The sequence below is a fragment of the Salminus brasiliensis genome, chromosome 11 (assembly GCF_030463535.1).
Source record: "Salminus brasiliensis chromosome 11, fSalBra1.hap2, whole genome shotgun sequence".
Lineage (NCBI taxonomy): Eukaryota > Metazoa > Chordata > Actinopteri > Characiformes > Bryconidae > Salminus > Salminus brasiliensis.
In genome coordinates this window covers 37271365-37294284 of record NC_132888.1, presented here as the reverse complement: position 1 = coordinate 37294284, position 22920 = coordinate 37271365, and the positions used below count along the sequence as shown (strand labels likewise).

Genomic DNA, 22920 nt, shown 5'->3' with positions numbered 1-22920 from the left:
CCTTTTAATAACAACTGAAACATACAACATACAATTTGACCAAAGACGTCACACCGCAAACATCTCTCTTTATAAGCGAAACTTTCTTTGCAGTAATAGAATATATATATATATATATATATATATATATATATAAATTAAAACATTCTTCTAGTTCAGGATAGTGATGTAAATCTGAGTTTTAATTATGACATTTTCAGTTTCCACCAGAATTTGACTGGGGGGTTGTGGGGCATCGCGGTTAGAGTGTAAACTATTAGTAATAACTGTAATAACTGAGTAATAATCTTCACTCTTCAGCAGCTAAAGCAGCGAGAACATCACTAATGATCTAATGAGCCAGATTCCCACAGCAGAGCACAGGACCGTCAATTCAAACAGCTGGTGGCAAGTTTTTGGGGGGAACTTTTTTGAAAATTGAAAAAACTAAATCAGAAATTCCCATGTTTTACATTTTTTGGATTTTAAAAAAAATATATATATATATTTTTAAAGAAAACATCCACATGTTTGAGAATTAAAAAAAAATAAGATTCAACTGAGAATTTTCCACAGAAAATTCAAAAATAACTTATGATTTTTAAAATTTTCCGTGGAGAATTCTGGGTTGAATCTTCATTATTTATTTATTTTTTATTCTCAAAAATGTGAAATGTGGATGTTGAATCTTATAAGATAAGATAATCCTTTATTAGTCTCATCTTATAAGATTCAACATCCACATTTCACATTTTTGAGAATAAAAAAATAAATAAATTGTGTGGGAATCTGAATTTTTTTTTTTTATTATTTTCTTTTTTTTTTATTTATTTATTTTTTTATTCTCAAAAATGTGGATGTTTTCTAAATAAAAAAAACCCATAAATGATTAAATGATTTAATGACAAACGAAGGGCCGGACGGTTTGTGTTCATTTGCCATGAACAGCATTTATTAATAATTAACAGTAACAGTTATCACATTAACAGCTTCACCTGGATATCTCACATATAAAAACATGAGGTGTTTTCTGAGTAATATATATATATATATATATATATATATATATATATATATATATATATATGGGAAATATATATATATATATTAATACATTGTTTTTTATATCTCACAGCACAGAGACGCCAGCCAAGCAGTGCCCCACCCTCTGAACCTGCTTACCAGGTAAACTGTGTGTACAGTCTTACACTATAGTACAGCTGAAGGAAGGTAGTAAGTGTTTCCAATAAAGTGGCCAATAAGTGGAAGTACAAGGTAGTAGTAGGTGTTTCTAATAAAGTGGCCAGTGAGTGGAAGCACAAGGTAGTAGTAGGTGTTTCTAATAAAGTGGCCAGTGAGTGGAAGTACAAGGTAGTAGTAGGTGTTTCTAATAAAGTGGCCAGTGAGTGGAAGCACAAGGTAGTAGTAGGTGTTTCTAATAAAGTGGCCAGTGAGTGGAAGCCCAAGGTAGTAGTAGGTGTTTCCAATAAAGTGGCCAGTGAGTGGAAGCACAAGGTAATAGTAGGTGTTTCTAATAAAGTGGCCAGTGAGTGGAAACACAAGGTAGTAGTAGGTGTTTCTAATAAAGTGGCCAGTGAGTGGAAGCACAGGGTAGTAGTAGGTGTTTCTAATAAAGTGGCCAGTGAGTGGAAGCACAGGGTAGTAGTAGGTGTTTCTAATAAAGTGGCCAGTGAGTGGAAGCACAGGGTAGTAGTAGGTGTTTCTAATAAAGTGGCCAGTGAGTGGAAGCACAAGGTAGTAGTAGGTGTTTCTAATAAAGTGGCCAGTGAGTGGAAGCACAGGGTAGTAGTAGGTGTTTCTAATAAAGTGGCCAGTGAGTGGAAGCACAGGGTAGTTCATGGGGAACGTGGTGTTTTGCAGGCTCTGAATCCAGGAACTCGTGGTAAAGATGTGTATTCAGACGTGAAGCGGAAGAAGTGAAGGCCGGACGCCACCCAGACATCAGGTTTCTGACTGGCTCAGCTGCCTTATTTGCATATCAGCTGTGAGCCAATAGCCTTTCTTGTTGGCATGGTGCCGTTACCGTGGTGAGGAGTGGTTTGCTTATTATTGCTTCATCTGCATGCAGGGATTTTCAGACTGAGCTGTGTTGAATTCGTGATATTGTAACATACAGCCCAGATTAAATCAATATCAATACAAACATCAGTAGAGTTTCATATTTATAGTCATACATTTGAACACTGACCGTGTTTCTCTATTATAAATATGTATATAATGCAGTGACGCCGTCTAGGCTGTACAACAGCACTGTTTTGATGGGTTATTATTATTATTAATACAGTTATTCACATTAGCATGACTGCACTGAGCTGTAAATGTGTTCTGAAATTGTTTATTAAAAGTCTTCATACTTCAAACACTTCCCACCAAGAATTTTATCATTCATCTAAAATTATTCTAAATTTAAAAAATCTAACCTACGATCATAATGTATACATTTAATATACATTATTAAATAAATAACGTCAATTTTTAAAACATTTATTAATTATACATGATGTAGACTTTGATTGTAGTTATGTGAAAATGATAACGATGTTTCCAAGACATGATATAAATGATGTGTGAAATATTAAAATATGCAGTTATAAATTAAAAAGTTTAAAAAATAATGAAATTAAATGAATAAAATTTAATTTCAGAAACTACAGCATTAATTTATTTCATCGCTACAGCAGCAAGTTGCTAGGGCTAATATATGCTACCCACATATGCTACACTTCCTCCTGCTTACTTTAATTAGACAACCTAGGTACCTAGAAATATAGGCTATGGTAGCTAGCATGCTAAGGTAGCACAGCTCGCCAGAACGTCTGGATAAATAGCATCTTCATGTTCTATAAGAGTGGTTGGAGACACTTTCTACACTATAGTTATTCTAACATGATACATTCTACATATATACATTATACATTTTACATATATACATATATATTTATTCTACATTATACATATATACATATAATGTAGAATATATATATATGTATAATGTATTATATAGAACGTATACATGTATATATGTAGAATGTATATATGTATTATGTAGAATGTATACATGTTTACGTGTATATGTAGAATGTACATATGTAGAATGTATATATGTAGAATATATGTACATATTTATATATATACATTCTACATTCTACATATATACAGTCTACATATATACATGTATACATTCTACATAATACATATATACATTCTACATATATACATATGTGCATTACTCATTATACATATATACATGTATACATTCTACACAATACATTCTACATTTATACATTATACATATATACATATTTACATTACTCATTATACATATATACATGTATACATTCTACATAATACATTATACATATATACATTATACATGTATACATTCTACATAATACATTATACATATATACATTATACATTATACATTATACATATATACATTATATGTATAATGTGCACTATATACTACAATATATAGATGGGTAAATACAGTAAATACAATGTACATGGTCAGCATTAAGGTGCTGCTCTGGTATAGCTGTTGGTTCCTAAGGTGTTGCTAGGTGGTCGCTAAAGTGTTGCAGTGGTATTGGTGTTGCTACATTACTGCAACACCAATAACGGTCAGTTATTACTTCACAAATAACACCACCCAGTATGACAACGCCCTTACGCCTGGTGTAGTCCTCAACTGTCCGGCCTGAAAATGTCAGCTCACACCTTTCAAGTGCCACCATGTCGGTCCACCTGATGGCAGTAGAGGGCTTCTGGTAATGCCAGCAGGCCAAACGGGCCAATCCGAAGCCTGCTGAGAGTTTACCGCACACTGGCCCGTCCAGGCTGAGCGGGTTACTGGTCAGGGCGGCAAGGCTGGCAGCTGGGTTCGGCTGAGGTGGCATCGGGAACATACACTGCTGTGAGGCAACCACTCCCTGAGAGGACCTAACGGATGGAGGAGGCACATGTCGGAGAGACGGCCGAGTATGAAGGTCCGAGTTCCAACTGCTGTGGGTTCCGGAGGCTCCACGGGGCAGTGACTCTACAGGGCCCTCAACCTCCCCGCTGTCCAGGACATCGAACCGAAAAGCATCAGAGAGATGGGGTCAGTGGAGCACATGGCTCGCCTGGGTGAGGGGGTCTGACAGCTGGAAGACCCGAAGGCACCCCATGACCCCAGGTACAACCACTGGAAGACGTTCCTAGCGAGGCAGAGCTGAAATGTCAGCAGAGCAGCTTCAGCCCTCACAGTGTCTTTGTTCCTCCACCCTGACGTCTCCAACAGCTGCCTGATGAAAGCCTCAATGTCCTCACGCCAACGGCTGCAAGACAACTGACTTCGCCATGAAGGGTTGAGGGTTTGGGTGTGAGTAAGACCTCTGAAGGCTTTGCTGTGAAGCAGGAAGAGAGAGAGAGAGGAAGAGCGAGGGCACAAGAGAGCAGAGAGGAATCCAAGACCTCCACTAAGAAGACTCTGACACTGAGCGAGCTGGACACTGGGGAAGGCTGTGGAGAGCATTGGACGTTGTGGAGAAGAACCCAGAAGAGCCTGGACGAAGAGTAGAAGGATGATGAGGAGACGTGGGGTGACCTGGCTGCTTGTGCTCCTCACGCTTGCTGTGGCCATTGCAGAGGACAATGGGAAACCTGGTAAAGTCTTTCTAGTCCAGTCTTACCGTCCTTTTCTCATTATACAGTGCTCTCACTCTCCGGTCACTCTCCGGTCACTCTCCGGTTAATCTCCGGTAAAAGACATTTGTCATGTAAAATTATTAATTCAAGTAAAATTCACCAAAAAAAAAGATCTAAATCTAAATTATATGTAATTTTTTAATGTAGCTACTTTTACCCCAACAAAATGTCTTAAATTCTTAAATTCCATTTCTAATATTTTAACTATATTTTCTATATTTAAAATAATTTTAGTCATAATTTTTAGTTTTTCTGTTGGTCCCTTCACACAATGTACAGAGCAGGAAGTTGATGTAGGTTGAGTAAGGTTTTTTTATTTTATATTTTACATAAATATTTTTTTAAAAGTTATCCTTTTAGAGATACAAAATTTTGTTAAGACAGCAACTATATATATAAATATAGAAATGTAGACATAAATTATAAAATTATATATATAATGTATGTGCACACAGTGTAAAATCAATGATTTTCGGTTGACTCCTTTTTATATTATATATATATATATATATATATATATATTGTGTGTGTAAAGATTTTAGATTCAGATTAAAAGTAGATGATATATGACATTACTTGACATATATACACACACAGTAGGACGCAGCACTACAGTCGTACACACATGTTTAAAATTGAGATATCAAAGCAGAAACAAGACAAAGACAAAGAGTGGAAATCAAGAACCAAAATCAGCTCATTGTTGTGCGGGGCGTGGGCGTGGGGGGGGGGAGTGCAGGGGTTGGGGGGGATGTAGGGGGTGGGGAGGTAAGGGTGGTTAGAGTGGAGACATTAGTGAGAACAGAAACTGTAACAGGTTCAGTAGCTGTAATTCAACCTGCAGCTTTACTTTTAGAAAATTTAGAAATGAAAAACAGTTCGTGATATTTTAGAAACAAAAAATGTTCTTAAATGTTCAGATTTTTGAAGAGTATAACTATTGCAAAGGTTTAGATGTTTATTTTATTTACGAAAATTAGAACATTAAATATTAAAATTAAAGAAAAAGATTTTAAAAGAAATGTTATAAGTTCAGGATCTTTTAGAAATGTTAAGAAATTATTTATTTTTAGAAATAAAAAAAGGTTTAGTGTGTTTAAGAAACGTTCAATGTTATGACTTTTTTATTGTGTAAAAAATATTTAGAAATGTGTAGATTTATTTTAAAATCTACGCCTCTGAATTAAAGGCAGCTTTTGATAGTTAAAGTTTCTTCACGAATTTCTGATTTAGACCTGCCACCAATGTTTGCTTTCACAGATGAGTTTGTTTTCTCCAAACGACTTTAAACTATTGTAAACTAATGTAAATGACTGTAAACTAATGTAAACGACTGTAATCTACTGTAAATTGCTGTAAACTACTGTAATCGACTGTAACCAACTGTTAACTACTGTAAACGACTGTAATCAACTGTAAACTACTGTAAATGACTGTAAACTAATGTAAACTACTGTAAACGACTGTATTCGACTGTAAACTAATATAAACTACTTTAAATGACTGTAAACTAAAGTAAATGACTGTAATTGATTCTAAACTACTGTAAACGACTGTAAACTACTGTAATCGACTGTAAATGACTGTAAATGACTGTAAACTCCTGAAAACTCCTGTAAACTCCTGTAAACTACTGTGAATGACTGTAAACGACTGTAAACTACTGTAATCGACTGTAAATGACTGTAAATGACTGTAAACTCCTGAAAACTCCTGTAAACTCCTGTAAACTACTGTGAATGACTGTAAATGACTGTAAACTAATGTAATCGACTGTAAATTAAAGTAAATGACTGTAAACAACTGTTAATGACTGTAAACTAATGTAAACAACTGTAAACGACTGTAAATGCCTGTAAACTAATGTAAACTACTGTAAACTAATGTAATAGACTGTAAACTAATGTAAATATATGTAAACGATGGTAAACTAATGTAAAATAATGTAAACTAATGTTAATTGGTGTAAACTTCTGTAAACGACTGTAAACGACTGTAGACTAATGTAATCGACTGTAAATTAATGTAAATATATGTAAACGACTGTATTCGACTGTAAACTGATGTAAACTAATGTAAACGACTGTATTCGACTGTAAACTGATGTAAACTACTTTAAATGACTGTAAACTACTGTAAACTACTGTAAATTATGGTAAACTAATGTAAACGACTGTAAACTACTGTAAACTACTGTATTCGACTGTAAACTAATGTAAAATACTTTAGCTGACAGTAAACTAATGTAAACTACTGTAATTGATTCTAAACTACTGTCAACTAATGTAAACGACTGTAAACGACTGTAAATAACTGTAAATGACAGTAAACGCCTGTAAGCTAATGTAAACAACTGTAAACTAATGTAAATGACTGTAAATGACTAAATGACTGTAAACGACTGTAAACTAATGTAAATTACTGTAATCTACAGTAAACTACTGTAAATACTACTGAAATGGAGTGTAACAACTGTAAACTACTGTAAACAACGGTATTCGACTGTAAACCAATGTAAACTACTTTAAATGACTGTAAACTACTGTAAACTAAAGTAAACAACTGTAATTGATTCCAAACTACTGTAAATGGCTGTAAACTACTGTACACTATGTAAACGACTGTAAACTACTGTAATCGACTGTAAATGACTGAAAACGACTGTAAACTCCTGCAAATGACTGTAAACTACTGTAAATGCCTGTAAACTAATGTAAACGACTGTAAACTAATGTAATCGACTGTAAATTAATGTACATATATGTAAACAACTGTATTCGACTGTAAACGACTGTAAATGACTGTATTCGACTGTAAACTAATGTAAACTACTTTAAATGACTGTAAACTACTGTAAACTAATGTAAACCACTGTAAATGACGGTAAACTAATGTAAACTAATGTAAACTAAAGTAAACGACTGTAATTGATTCCAAACTACTGTAAATTACTGTAAACTCCTGTAAACGACTGTAAACGACTGTAAATGACTGTAAACTAATGTAAACTACTGTAAATGATGGTAAAATAATGTAAACTAATGTAAACGACTGTAATTGATTCTAAACTACTGTAAACTAATGTCAACTAATGTAAACAACTGTAAACGACTGTAAACGACTGTAAACTACTTTAAATGATGGTAAACTACTGTAAACTAATGTAAACTACTGTAAATGACGGGAAACTAATGTAAAGTAATGTAAACTACTGTAATTGATTCTAAACTACTGTAAATGACTGTAAATGACTGTGAACTAATGTAAACTAATGTTAACGACTGTAAACTAATTTAAATGACTGTAAACTATTGTAAACCCCTGTTGCTGTTCTGCAGCTCTGTGGATTAAAGGGACGACGGTCACTCTGCAGTGTTCAGGGTCGGGGAAATGGACTTGGAAAAAAGATGGAAAAGCAATAAATGATTCAACCTCTGACCTCATCATAAACAAATACACCGATCAGGATAACGGACTGTACACATGCTCGGATGACAAAGACTACTACATCTACACCAACTTAAAAGGTGAGTCACTCTCTCTCTCTCTCTCTCTCTCTCTCTCTCTCTCTCTCTCTCTCTCACTCTCTCTCTATCTGTCTCTCTCTCTCTCTCTCTCTCTCTCTCTCTCACTCTCTCTCTATCTGTCTCTCTCTCTCACTCTCTCTCTCTCTATCTGTCTCTCACTCTCTCTCTCTCTCTCTCACTCTCTCTCTATCTGTCTCTCTCTCTCACTCTCTCTCTCTCTATCTGTCTCTCACTCTCTCTCTCTCTCTCTCTCACTCTCTCTCTATCTGTCTCTCTCTCTCACTCTCTCTCTCTCTCTCTCTCACTCTCTCTCTCTCTCTCTCTCACTCTCTCTCTATCTGTCTCTCTCTCTCACTCTCTCTCTCTCTATCTGTCTCTCACTCTCTCTCTCTCTCTCTCACTCTCTCTCTCTGTCTCTCTCTCTCTCTCTCTCTCACTCTCTCTCTCTCTCTCTCTCTCTCACTCTCTCTCTATCTGTCTCTCTCTCTCACTCTCTCTCTCTATCTGTCTCTCACTCTCTCTCTCTCTCTCACTCTCTCTCTCTCTCTCTCTCTCTCACTCTCTCTCTCTCTATCTGTCTCTCACTCTCTCTCTCTCTCTCTCTCACTCCCTCTCTCTCTCTCCCTCTCTCTCTCTCTCTCTCTCTCACGTGGTCAGTGTGTGAAGGCTGTGTGGAGCTGGACGTGACTCTGGCGATGGGGATCGTGTTCGGGGACGTCCTGATCACGCTGGGGGTCATCCTCATGGTCTATCTCTGTGCTAAACGGAAGGCCGCTCCAGCTTCAGCACCTCCTCAGAGAGGTAAAACACACACACACACACACACACGTATATACGGTTATACGGTACACATACAGTATATCTGTGTTTTGTATGTTTTTAAAAAAGCATGAATGAAACAGTTGATGTAGAAACATTTTGTATTTTTAAAACTGAAATATTGTAAAAAGAAAATAAAATAAAAGAAATATATATATATATATTTTTATATTTTAGAAGGTATAGAAACCATAATAGAAATTATTACTATATACTATACTGCAATTGTAGAGCAGCCATGCTGTATAGATCTCACTTAGTATTATTATTGTTATTACTATTAAAAATACTTATAAAATACTTATAAAACTTATAAAAAATATTGAAAAGGTTTTAACTATTAAAAAAATAATATTTAATTAATATTAATATTTAATTAATAAATAATTTTAATATTTATTTAAAAATCTGTTCTAAATATTAAACATTCAAATATTTAGAATAATTTTGAACTTTCCAAAACTTTTCAAAGCTACTAAAGTAAAAAAGTGTTAAAAATTTAATTTGTAAAAAAAAAAGTCAACATTACATAACGAAAGATAACCAAAATTTTTTACTAAAAAAGAAATTATTTTAAAGAAAGTAGTATGAAAATAAATTCAAATTTTTGCATTTTTAGATAAAAAAGATTATTTTCTAATTAATCAAACTCCACATAAAATCACAAAAAAAGTATTTTACTGGAAAAAAAAAGATTTCCAGAAATAAAGTGGAATACATTCATTTGAAGGACCAGTCGGTTCACACTCACATTTTAAGGCTTACTAAAAAATCATAATTTTTCTTTAAAAATGAGATTAATTTAATCTGACTGAAAACTGGTTCCATATTTGATGGAGTTTTTATATATCACAGCACCGAGACGCCAGCCAAACACTGCCCAACCTTCTGACTCCACCTACCAGGTAACACTATAACTTCAGTACAGCCAAACGAAGGTGGATGTTTCTAATAAAGTGGCCAGTGAGTGTGTGTGTTTTATGAGATTTTGCACTGGTGTTTTGCAGGAACTAAATCCAGAAACAATTGCTAAAGATGTGTATTCCGACGTGAAGCGGAAATAAGGAAGGCCTGCCGGACATCGGGTCCAAACCAGACATGGGGTTTTATGCCTGACTCAGTTCTCTGATTTAGCTATCAGCTGAAATCCAGTAGCGCTTCTTGTTAGCGTAGTGTGTTATAGGTCAGATCAGATCTTGGCTATCAGCTCCGGTGTAATCTGCGTTCCCCAATTAATGCTGTTTATGAGGAACCTTCGCAATTGTCATTCATCAGTAAATGAGTTCATGAGTAATATTGATTTTTAATAGCTGTGTGAAATGCTTTGCTAGTTATGGCTTTTCTAAGACTTTATTTTTACGTTAATTTTTTAGATTAATGTCAATTTTGATGTAATGTATCGTCCCTGCTGAAAAAAAACCCAGCCTGGCCAGCTCTAGCCGGTCAAGCTGGTCAAGTTTGATGGTTTAGCTGGTCAAGCAGGACCACACTTGACCAAAATCAATGCTTTTTGCCTGGCTGACCAGCTTTCCAACCACCTTGACCACCAAAGACCAGTTTAAAACCCACCCAAAACCAGCTACCAGCAAAAGCTGGATTTTTCAGCAGGGCAATTTGACCACAACTATGGATGCGATGTTGTATCATAAATCCCTAATTAAATTAATATCAGTACAAACATCATTAGAGTCCTGCGTGTTTATTTGAGCTTCACTGTATCCTAATGAAGGGGCTCCAGAGTGGTGTAACTGTCTAAGTGCTGTTAGCATTTGGCAGTCCAGTGGGGCTGTGTTAGGGGCAGTTAGAAAAGATGCGGTTGGCAGGTGTTGTGCTTTTTCGGAGAAGCAATGAACTCATCTGGATCAGGTTTTATTGGCCATGTACATCACTGAGCACTTTATTAGGAACAATCAAAAAATGCTTTGCTCTCAAAACACAAGCCTCAGAAACTCTCTGACCCAAAATATGGTGAGAAGCTTTGATTATCTACACTCCAAAGTTTTTACAATACTATTACATTCATTCATATCACATATAACACATGCTTTTTATTTTTCAGGGTGAACTTGAGATGTTTAACCGGCCCAACTGGAGTGTGAGCAGGTAGGTCATCTTTATGTACTGGAGTGTCAACAGGTAAATTATCCTCATCTACTGGACAATCGACAGGTAGGTTGTCGTCACCTAGAGAAGGATCAAGACGTAGGTCTTATTTATCTACTGGACCATCAACAGGTTAGACATTTTCCCCTTCTGGAGCGTCAACTGGTAGGTCATCTTCACCTACTGGAGAGTCAACTGGTAGGTCATCTTCACCTACTGGAGAGTCAACAGGTAGATCATCTTCACCTACTGGAGAGTCAACTGGTAGGTCATCTTCACCTACTGGAGAGTCAACTGGTAGGTCATCTTCGCCTACTGGAGCGTCAACTGGTAGATCATCTTCACCTACTGGAGAGTCAACTGGTAGGTAATCTTCACCTACTGGAGCATCAACTGGTAGGTCATCTTCACCTACTGGAGCGTCAACTGGTAGGTCATCTTCACCTACTGGAGCGTCAACTGGTAAGTCATCTTCACCTACTGGAGTGTCAACAGGTAGATCATCTTCACCTACTTGAGCGTCAACAGGTAGGTCATCTTCACCTACTGGAGCGTCAACTGGTAGGTCATCTTCACCTACTAGAGAGTCAACTGGTAGGTCATCTTCACCTACTGGAGCGTCAACTGGTAAGTCATCTTCACCTACTGGAGCATCAACAGGTAGATCATCTTCACCTACTGGAGCGTCAACAGGTAGATTATCTTCACCTACTTGAGCATCAACAGGTAGGTCATCTTCACCTACTGGAGCGTCAACTGGTAAGTCATCTTCACCTACTGGAGCGTCAACAGGTAGATCATCTTCACCTACTGGAGCATCAACAGGTAAGTCATCTACACCTACTGGAGTGTTAACTGGTAGGTCATCTTCACCTACTGTGGCATCAACAGGTAGGTCATCTTCACCTACTGGAGTGTCAACAGGTAGGTGATCTTCACATACTGGAGTGTTAACTGGTAAGTCTTCTTCACCTACTGGAGAGTCAACTGGTAAGTCATCTTCACCTACTGGACAATCGACAGGTAGGTCATCTACACCTACCGGAGCGTCAACTGGTAAGTCATTTTCACCTACTGGAGCGTCAACTGGTAGGTCATCTACACCTACTGGAGAGTCAACTGGTAGGTCATCTTCACCTACTGGAGTGTCAACTGGTAGGTCATCTACACCTACTGGACAATCGACAGGTAGGTCATCTACACCTACTGGAGCGTCAACTGGTAAGTCATTTTCACCTACTGGAGCATCAACTGGTAGGTCATCTTTACCTACTGGAGTGTCAACAGGTAGATCATCTTCACCTACTAGAGAGTCAACAGGTAAGTTATCACCTACTGGAGTGTCAACTAGTCAGTCACCTAATGGAATGTCAACAGGTCGTCATCTTCGTCTAGTGAAGCATCAACTGGTAAGTCATCTTCACCTACTGGAGAATCAACTGGTAAGTCATCTTCACCTACTGGAGAGTCAACTGGTAAGTCATCTTCACCTACTGGACCTTCTGCAGGTAGATCATCTACACCTACTGCAACATCAACAGATCATTATCACCTACTGGAACAGGTGGATCGTCTTCACTCACTGGAGCGTCAACGGGTAGGTCATCATTACCTACTAGGTAGGTCCAACAGGTAGGTCAACTGATCAACTTATAGGTCACCTTCTCCCAGTGGACCATCAACAGGTAGGTCATTTCCACTCGCTGGAATGTCAATGGTTCTGGGATCTTCACCTTCTGGACCATCAACAGATAGTCCTTTCTTGATTACTTCACATCTTTAAAGTCCAGGTTAAACGTCAATAGAAAGGTCGTCTTCGCCTAGTGGAGCTTTTTTTTTCAGATCCACCACTGGCTAACACCACCCGCCACCACCCTCCGCCACCTAAAGCCCATATTAAAACCTATACAGAAGTTGAGACCCTATTAATAAGATACCGTAATAACTGTTGATTTGACTATGTGACTTACGAGTCATTAAATGCACAAAGTATTTATTTATATGTAAACAATTCTAACTACAAAACTACAAAAATGTTAAATATGGACCTTTAAAAAAAAAGACACCATGCGTCCCCACCTGGTGGTGCTAGAGAGCTTTTGGGTGGTAAAGGTAAAAAGAATGTTTACAGTTAAATCTTATATTTTTAGCAAAAATGTGAGAGAACACCATCGAGAACAAAACCATAAGGTAGAATATATCAAGAAGTAGTGACCACTCACTGGACACACGTCCTCCTGATGTAAGAGTGGGGAAAATATCAATCTAGAGTTTAGTGTTTTTATTTTACTATTTAATCCTTAAGAAGTTTTTCACAGTTTTGCAAACCTCTGAAAAATGAAGCACCTTTTGAGGCTTCTGAATCTCTCACAAGTAAAACTGCAGAAGTGCAAAGAGTCCAACAGTGGTGGAGCAGGAAGAGAAAGAGAGAGAGAGAGAGAGAGAGAGAGAGAGAGAGAAAGAGAGAGAGAGAGGGGGAGGGTATGATACAGAGAGAAAGAGAGAGAGAGAGCAGAAGTAAGTTACCCCAGTCAAGAGAACAGATGAGGAATCCCATCAGCTTCAGGATCTGAAATATCTCCATCTTCTAAACGTCCCTCAGGAATCTGGAGGTTCTGAAGTCGAGAGAACCCCCCTGTTGAGAAGAACCAGGCCTGGAAGAAGAAGAAGAAGAAGAAGAAGAAGAAAAATGAAAGGATCTGAAGTGATCTGTCTGCTTGTTCTCTTTGCAGTCGCTTCAACCACTGAAAACATTGGTAACAAAAAAAAAGTCATTTTTAATATTTTCAGAATTCAGTACAAAACTTAATATATGAGGAATATTTGAGTATCAGAAAGGGAAACAGCCAGGACAAGGAAGCAGACTATATCTACATCTTCACTTCCCTGGCTGGTCAAATGCTTTTGCTTTTAAAATTCAACCATTTCATTTTTAGAATTTCCCATCAGAAACTGAGGTTGCTAACGTGGGGTTTCTTCTTCAGTTCTTCACCTGTTGTCGTCTGTGCAATTCGGCCATTAGCATCCAGTCACATGGAGCAGAAAAAGAAAAGAAAAAGGCAATATTTGGTGCTGTTACATTTTTTTAATATTCAAATTAAATTTAACTCAAATTTAATAACAGAATCATCCCAAACTTTTAAGCAGATGTAGCAGATCTATGCACTTGTATTGCTAAGTTTCTAGTAGTTTCATCCAAAGTTGGACCACAAAAATGACAAATTGCAAAAATTGGTTTGTTGGTTGTTTAGTTGGTCTCAACTAAAAAATGTTGCTTCTGAATTTGAGGAAGTCAAAAGCTTTCGTTCAGCTTGGATGCAAACTTACAAATGAACATTTAATGTAAACAAAATTAAAATCTTAATTTTACATCAATTCAGACCTTAAAACACTTCCTCTGCTCTGCTCACAGTTAACTCTACCCAAACTAAGCAAATCTATAGGTCTGGATGTCTTGGTCTTGGTTTCTTGTTGTCTTTTCGAAGACTTGAGACACTCAGGATTTGTGATATTCAAGAAACCCTTTCAGTAATGGCTTCCTGCTTGTTGCTGTTGTCTGCTGTTGTAGCTTGAACTTGTAGCCATCTTGAAGGTTCAAGGGTATCTGCTTGGCTTCTTGACGTCATACCTTCAAGTTGGAAGATCTGAGATGTATTTGAAGTTTGTACTGATGTCAAACATTGCTCTTGTTTAGGTAAAGTCATTTTTTAAAAGTAATTGCAGTAGTTGTTTAGGGTGGCTAGACTATAGTTTTTAAACGCTGAGAAATTTTACAAACGCTGCAAAATGTGCAAAAAAGTTACAAAACAAACTGGTTAATTTCTAGATTATTTTTAATCAATATCAGATTAATTATATCAGTGACCCTAAATGAAAACTAAAATTTTACTTAATCTACCAGCTATAGACTCCGTAACACCTGTATAAGCATAGTCAGCATGTATTCATAGTTTATTTATATATGAACTGCTTATGTCCATATTTGGAAGGTTATAAAGTTAATGACACTTTACTGATCATAAGAGGCTTGAAACTAAAGTAACAAATATTAGCTCTATTTATAACACTGTTATAAAGCATCGTTCCAAAATGATGGGTATTACAAGATAAAGACATAGCTAGGAAGTCCTCCTTTAAATAATATATATAAGTGTGTGTGTTTGTGTGTGTGTGTGTATGTGCATCAAATTTGTCAACTCCAAAATGACCCAAAAATGTTTTGACAGGCTTTCTCGACCACATAGACTATGTGTCCATCAGCGACACCGCCGTCACCCTGTTATGTCCAATGGAAGACGGAAAGGTGGATCCTAACAACTTAAACAATACTGAGTTCACCTCGTACACAGATCAGAACAATGGACTGCACTTCTGCAACCGAGGGTCGGAGAAATTCTATTTCTACACCAAGCTGAAGGGTACGTGTCAGTTTACCGTTGACGTAATTCTTTGCTCAGAAGCTCATGGTCAGTAGGGATAGTCTATGGACCTGACTGGGTCATGTGGTCACAAATGAAAGGGTATTCTGAAAATGGGCAACACCAGAAATCACATTTTCACAGCTTTATCTGGCGCTGTGTCACACTAACGAAATAATAACGAAATCAATGGCGGTGTTTTCGTAATTATTTCGTTATTATTTCTCGTAATCTGTCATTCCTCAAAGCTTTTAGGAGGTCCACATGCCTTCCTTTATTACGTTTCTTCTTCCAGACACTATAAAAGGAATCTGAATGCGCAATGACCTCGAAATCCTGCGGTGCTGAGCGCTGTAACATGGTTCCTACACTGATTTAATGAGGATAACAGGGTTGTAAATGATCAATTATTTACATTAGCTGTCAAAGCCTAATTTACTTCCATTGCAAGTTGTTATCCAATGAATTCCCTCTAAAACTGTTCATTAAAGGGTCTTTTGTTTTCCCACAATCTACAGAATTCATTCAGCTTTTCAGTTTTTCAGTTTCATGTTAGTTCAGTTTCTATTTGAGGTCACGGGACTCAAATTTACCATTGCAAGTTATTCGATTGACTTAAAATTACTTAAAATGACTTAAAATTCAAAATGAAAAATAATTATAACGTTAAAATTACAAATTACAAATTTAGCTACGTATTTTTTACACAGGTGACATGAATGACCTGAAATTTAATATCACCACTGTTGCGTTCAAAAATTCATCTTATATGTCCTAAAAATGTCAGCTTTCTATGTGAAAATTTGATTTTGGAGCATTTCTATTGGCCCATTCATTGGGAAGTATTGATACAATGTAAAAAACAATTGCAAAATGGGTTTTTGCGCAACAGCGGCGACATATGATTGGTCGGTGACCCAATATTCAGTCAATCGGCTTCTTTAGTTTATAACAGGAGATGATACAGACGGCAAACACTGAAGAAGGCATGGCCGTCCTTCCCTTGTTTCTCTCTCTCTCTCTCTCCTCTCTCTCTCTCTCTCTCTCTCCTCTCTATCTCTCTCTCTCTCGCTTTATCGCTCTCTCGTTCTCTTTCTCGTGGTCAGTGTGTAAAGGCTGTGTGGAGATGGGCACCGGTCTGGTGCTCACAATGATGATTGGGGACATTCTGCTCACGGCCGGGGTTATCCTCATAGTCTATGTGTGTGCTAAGAGGAAGGCCGCACCTGCACCTCCCCAGAGAGGTAGTATGTTTGTAATTATACACACACACACACACACACACACACACAAATATATATACATTTATATACACTACCGGTCAAAAGTTTTAGAACACCCTCCACTTTTTCAGTGGTCCACTGTCGTTGTTTTGCCAGCTTAGCGCCATGCCAGTCTTCTCCTCACAGCTGAAACTGAGGCCTGGTCCAGTGTTAAGATGAACGGCCAGGTGTTGTCATGTGAGCTGCCAATCACACAAAGTGTTGACTCTCAGAAACTCATCTTCTGATGATGTTGTGGATGTCTGGAGTCTGTCGGACCTCTTCCTGTCCCAGACCTCTTCAGTTTCCTCTAGTTTTAAAGAGCTGTCGGTGAAGGAAACTGTCCTCACAGTACTTCCTCGTAATCTGTCATTTCTCAAAGCTTTTAGGAGGTCAACATGCCTTCCTTTATTACATTTCTTCTTCCAGACACTATAGAAGGAATCTGAATGCGCAATGACCTCGAAATCCTGCGGTGCTGAGCGCTGTAACATGGTTCCTACACTGATTTAATGAGGATAACAGGGTTGTAAATGATCAATTATTTACATTAGCTGTCAAAGCCTAATTTACTTCCATTGCAAGTTGTTATCCAATGAATTCCCTCTAAAACTGTTCATTAAAAAGGGCCTTTTGTTTTCCCACAATCTACAGAATTCATTCAGCTTTTCAGTTTTTCAGTTTCATGTTAGTTCAGTTTCTATTTGAGGTCACGGGACCTCAAATAGAAACTGATGGAAATTTACCATTGCAAGTTATTCGATTGACTTAAATGTCAATAAAAAATATGGAAAACTGGGAGTGTTTTAAAACTTTTGACCGGTCGAATATTCAGGTATATAAAAAAAAACATATTTCTGTAAATATATGTCACTTAATGCTTATTTATTTCCTACAGCTGCAAACCCACGTCAGGCAAATGCTCCACTCCCTCCCAACCCCGATTATCAGGTAAATAGAACAGTACCTGTACGAGATCATCAGAACACACATTAAAACTCAGCAGTGAAAAAAAAGGGTGATGAGTTCAGGATGTCATTGATTTTGAACGTGAACGTGAACGTGACACTACAAAAACAGAAGAGTTCAACTGCTGTGCAAACTCAGGTCCAAAGGTCTCCACATCTGGTTTTAATAAAGGCCAGTCTGAACACACATCAGTTGTGCTCTGTTGGCTCCGTAATGGAGGAGAGTGCTTGGGCCCCGATAGTTGCCGCTCAGTGCTTATGATGACGGTGCACTGAAATCAACACGTTTTACGTTTTATCAATTTCAGACAAAGCAAAAAGGGGCTGGGTGGTGGTTTTGGTCCCTAACAACAGTAATTCAGACACATTCACTAGGGTGACCATATTTTTGGGTTTACAAAAGTAAGGACATTGGGGACACACGGACGTCCACTGTGGTTAGGCTGTTGCGGTTGGGGGAGCTTTAAGTAAGTTCTAGGGCCGTAGCAGTGTTTATGTGTGCAGATGGGAGGGACTTAAATACCTTTAAAATAAGCAACTGCATTAGTACTTATTAATTATTACAAAATTAATAAAAAAATGCCAGCTACCTTAAAAAAACTACTGTTTTCCTGAACACCGTTCAGTCCTCCTGGTCTAAGAGACTGGTTAGACCCGTGTCTATACCCGTTTCAAGGGTGTACTTGTATATAAACACCCCATGCGTTAATCTTTATTGAGGAATATAATAACTTTAGTAGTGTGTTAATACTGTTATACTGTTTTATAACAAGTGTTTTTTGTTCATTGTCACTATATCTTTACATTATTACTGTATAACTTTCTAAACTGTGCTACAACAATGTTCTTTTTCTTAATGTTCTTGATCATAATGGTGAAGCAAGCATTGCTGGAAAAGTCAATAGTCATGTTTTTTGACATTTCATGTTTTTTTATGTTTAACATTTTTAAACATAAAAAGTTTGAACGTTCATACAATAAACTCCACAATGAACTCGCTTGCTCAAAAAACAGCTATTTTCCTGAACACTGTTCAGTCCTCCTGGTCTAAGAGACTGGTTAGACCCGTGTGTGATTTGATAATTGATCTAGACTTGGTTTAATGACTAATTTGTGGATTTTGTCACGGCCCTGAATTCTTATATGTTTACTGCCCTTTTTTGACTTTGTTTTTTATGCTGAGGTAAATGTTTGTGATGAATGGGCCAATAGAAATGCTCCAGAATTTAAAAAAAATCCATTGACTTCCACTGAAAGTGAAAAGGGCTTTTTCGTCTCCTGTAAAGTTGGAGATTGTCGGAGCAAACACTGAATTCCCGGCCCAACACATTTTCGGATTCTGAAAAGAGGACATGTCCAGGATAAAAGGGGACATCTGGTCGTCCTATAATAACAAACCATCCCCTTTCAAAGTTTCTATGGTTACTTTGGCAACTTTCTGTGTTGTATTTTTTTTTCCAACCCATTAACTAATGAAACACTTGGGCGTAGAAGTGTAGCATATCTCCAGTTCCTTAATTCTGACACTTGCTCTTTTGCAGAGACTGAACCCAGCCACTCGCAGCAAAGACATCTACGCAGAGGCGAAGCGGCCTTACTGAAGACCAGCAGCCTTGTTTTTGGTTTAGTTGTTTGAAACTTGCCATCTAATTGACCCATTGAAAATTGGATTCTATTCAGTATTAGGGTTGCAATGATATGAGATTTTAGTGGAATGATAATTGTCTAAGAAAATATCAGTGTTTTATGATATCACAATATACGCAGATATACGATATTTCACAAATCTTCTACTGCTTCTTCTTATTCTTATTATTAATATTATCAGACAGAAATAGGAATAAAAACAGTAGTTTTTTGATTGAACAAATGCTTTACCAAAGATAAAGCATTATCTATTTCAGAATGAAAGTATTTATAAAAATAAAAGTCCACCACTTTTTGATAATACAATAAATAAGTAAAACAAACAGATAAATAAGAAAGCTACACCTGAAGTTTATCTTATAATTTTGTATCTAGCTAATAATTATTTTCATTATAGATTGCAGCATTTTTTCTCCTTTTGATCCAATAATCGACTGATTATTTTCAAAACTCATACGTTTCAAAAAGTTATTAATTAAATAGTAAGAAATTGCTTGGATTTTCTGTCCAATTGTCTTTTTTTCTCAATACCGGTAGGAACCCAATGTACACAGTATGATAACCATCAATTTTCATACTGTGGTATACCTAAAAAAAATGGTATACCGCTGCAACCCTAATCAGCACCCAGTTTCACAGTTTCCGCTACCCCAAATGTAATAGGTCAGCCAGGACATATTTCTGGTGTCTGGGTTTGATTTTAGCGCTGGAACTACAGGGCTAATGTAGCTAACAAGCAATAGAGGCACATGTATCCCAATTAGCATGGTGATGACTGCATGGCTAAATCATCACACACTCCTTAGTCATCTCTAATAGACTCGCTTACAAGCTTCCTGACTTGTGGATATTCATGAACATGGACTGAAGTACATCAGCCTTTTTGTATTAGTATTAGTTCACAACTAAAGAAGTCAACCCAACCATGTGTTTACTGATCTGCACTGAACTATACTTAATTTAATTCTACAAAAGAACCCCAAAATTACTGTAACGTCACATAGAAACATTTTAGATATCATTTGTAACAGTTTGGCAGTCAATTTTATTTGTTTTTTAGTTGATACAGTTGTGTGGTAAACCCATCCAACACAACGAATTCTGTACTGAATTCTACACTGTTTGAAGTAGACAAACTTTCCTGCCAAAACACATCAAAAATATTTGCGTCCAAATGATTAAGATCAGTAAAAAAGAGGCTGCTTTGTTAAACACTGTCCATTAATTTTATTTTAGTAGAAATATCAGCAAAATATCAGCAAATATCAGCCCCATCAAACTCAACTACACTTAATTTTATATTTTAAATTACCTCCAAACACTGGTTTGAATATCTACAGACTTCTCACTAAAGCTTTGGAAAGCTTTAGTTTCATTTATTTACCTACAATACAAGTATGTCTTACAGTGTGTTAGTTTAGTTTCCTAGTTCTAAATCTAAATAATTCTTCAAAGTAAAGTCTTTTTTAAGGAGCAGCAACAGAATTCAGGGTCAATAAATCATCATGGAAAATCACGATTTAATCTGATATAGTTCCTTCATTTGGATTAGATTTTCTGCTGATTTTCACCTTTTTTGGCCATTTTAGACTTTAATACCAATTACAGACCCACTTTCAAGAGTGTACTTGTATATAAAGACCCCATGCATTCATCTTTATTGAGAAATTTAATAACTTTAGTAGTGTGTTAATACTGTTATACTGTTTCATAACATTGTGCAAAGTGTTTTTTGCTTATTGTCACTATATCTTTACATTATTACTGTATAACTTTCTAAACTGTGCTACAACAATGTTCTTTTTCTTAATGTTCTTGATCATAACGGTGAAGCAAGCATTGCTGGAAAAGTAAATAGTTATGTTTTTTAACATTTCATGTTTTTTTATGTTTAACATTTTCATTTTGAGTTTGAACGTTTATACAATAAACTCCACAATAAACTTGCTTGCTCTTATGGACTCGGTATATATATATATATATATATATATATATATATATATATATATATATATATACTGTTCTATTGTGTGGCAAATTCCGCACAAATATGTGAGTCATCACGAGTCATCGGAAAGAAAGACTTCCTGCATTGGAAACAAAGTGAATGATGCGACGGTACATATGTACATATGTATATATATATATATATATATATATATATATATATACCATCGCATCATTCACTTTGCACCACCAGTTCAGAGTACAGTCCAGAGTTTCACAATATACAATATTTATAGCAGTGTTTTGACCTGCAGACAAAACACATCTGCAACATATCAAATATTCGGAAGTGGTGAAACGAACTTTCCCCTGGGTGTACGAACAGCAGAGTCGCTTCAAACACTGACTCCTCCGAGAGTAGATTGTAGAGTGTGTAGAGTATTTTGGTCTTCATACCGATTTCTGTATTTAGTAGAGTCTAAGCTTAGAGGGGTCTTTTGGATTCTAGCCGATACAAACTAGCTAAAGGTATTTTCTGAGTAAACAGAGAAGCGCTTTTGTCTTTAAGTCGTTTTGGAAAAGAACGTCTGCTAAACGCCTTCAATGTGAATGTAAAAAGTACAGTGGATTCTATTCAAAATCTATTAAAAATCTGCTGGACTGCATTGAAAAGTATCCTTTAAGCGATGACGATATCCACGATGCGCTAATTTATTAAAATATCATCATATTGCCCACCTCTAGTCCTATCAGAGGGTCTTTTTCAGTCAAACAAACAGGGGTTCTGATCTGCCTTTCTATCAATTGCACAAGCAGTTCTCTCTGAAAGTGTCCTCGGTTTCTTCCAGACCTGGTTTCGACTCAACCTCCACCAAACTGAGGAAACCACTAACTGTAAACACTGTAAACAAGCCTTCTCCAGCTTCTCCAGCATCCATTATGTTAATGTTCAGAGTGCTAGGCAACTTCTTGGAGGAGCCCATGGCTGCTGATTGTTGGGGCGAGGTTTGAAGAGTCAGGCGTTTTTTTTACCCTAGCTTTTCCTAGCGATGACCGTGAGCAAGCTCTAACAAGCGAGGAAGTTCTCGAATGAGAGCTCCAATCTCTTGGGGTGCCCAAACTTTTGCATGAAACTGTATGTGTTGTTTACATTTGCACATTTTTTTAATGTGTGTGTTTTTACACAGCGTGTCACACACCCCCAGTTTGGTGTCATTGATGGAAACTCAAAAGAGATGATTCAGGGGGAAAACAAGCTGCAACAGGGTGGTAAATGATCAGTTACCCAGGCTGGAAGTTACTTTTAGACGTGATTACAGAAAAGGAAAATGTGTGTAATGTCTGGTCTTCAGATGTTTAGAAAGGTCTAATAGTCTGAAAATCGTCACGCTTGTTTTGAAAGTTTCCGTGGTTTCTGTTTCGGCTTCAGAAATGCCGGTATGTTTAAAATGCTGTTCACTTTCTGTGAAGACGTTTGAGTACAAATCAAAACAAAAGTGCCTCAAAGGTTTCCTTGAGCGGTGCAGTAGAGGAACCACAG

At 36.9% G+C, this 22920-nt stretch overlaps 3 protein-coding genes across 3 annotated transcripts in view; all 3 read left to right on the top strand.

Moving 5' to 3' along the window:
* LOC140565060 (T-cell surface glycoprotein CD3 epsilon chain-like) overlaps positions 1 to 2362 on the top strand; it is a 7167-nt gene extending 4805 nt beyond the window's left edge. The window contains exons 4-5 of the mRNA XM_072690816.1: positions 1115 to 1164; positions 1861 to 2362. Of these exons, the coding sequence (XP_072546917.1) occupies positions 1115 to 1164; positions 1861 to 1920 (110 nt within the window). The 3' untranslated portion in view covers positions 1921 to 2362. The remainder of the gene's footprint in view (positions 1 to 1114; positions 1165 to 1860) is intronic.
* A 1157-nt stretch (positions 2363 to 3519) lies between these two features.
* Positions 3520 to 10703, top strand: LOC140565061 (T-cell surface glycoprotein CD3 epsilon chain-like). Its single transcript, XM_072690817.1, has 5 exons — positions 3520 to 4647; positions 8028 to 8216; positions 8874 to 9017; positions 9891 to 9940; positions 10043 to 10703. The coding sequence occupies exons 1-5, from the start codon at positions 4566 to 4568 to the stop codon at positions 10097 to 10099; spliced, it is 522 nt and encodes a 173-aa protein (XP_072546918.1). The 5' UTR covers positions 3520 to 4565; the 3' UTR covers positions 10100 to 10703.
* Positions 10704 to 13653: 2950 nt separating this feature from the next.
* LOC140565476 (T-cell surface glycoprotein CD3 epsilon chain-like) lies at positions 13654 to 21350 on the top strand. Its single transcript, XM_072691402.1, has 5 exons — positions 13654 to 13894; positions 15365 to 15556; positions 16663 to 16800; positions 17717 to 17769; positions 19328 to 21350. The coding sequence occupies exons 1-5, from the start codon at positions 13828 to 13830 to the stop codon at positions 19385 to 19387; spliced, it is 510 nt and encodes a 169-aa protein (XP_072547503.1). The 5' UTR covers positions 13654 to 13827; the 3' UTR covers positions 19388 to 21350.
* The last annotated feature ends 1570 nt before the right edge of the window (positions 21351 to 22920 follow it).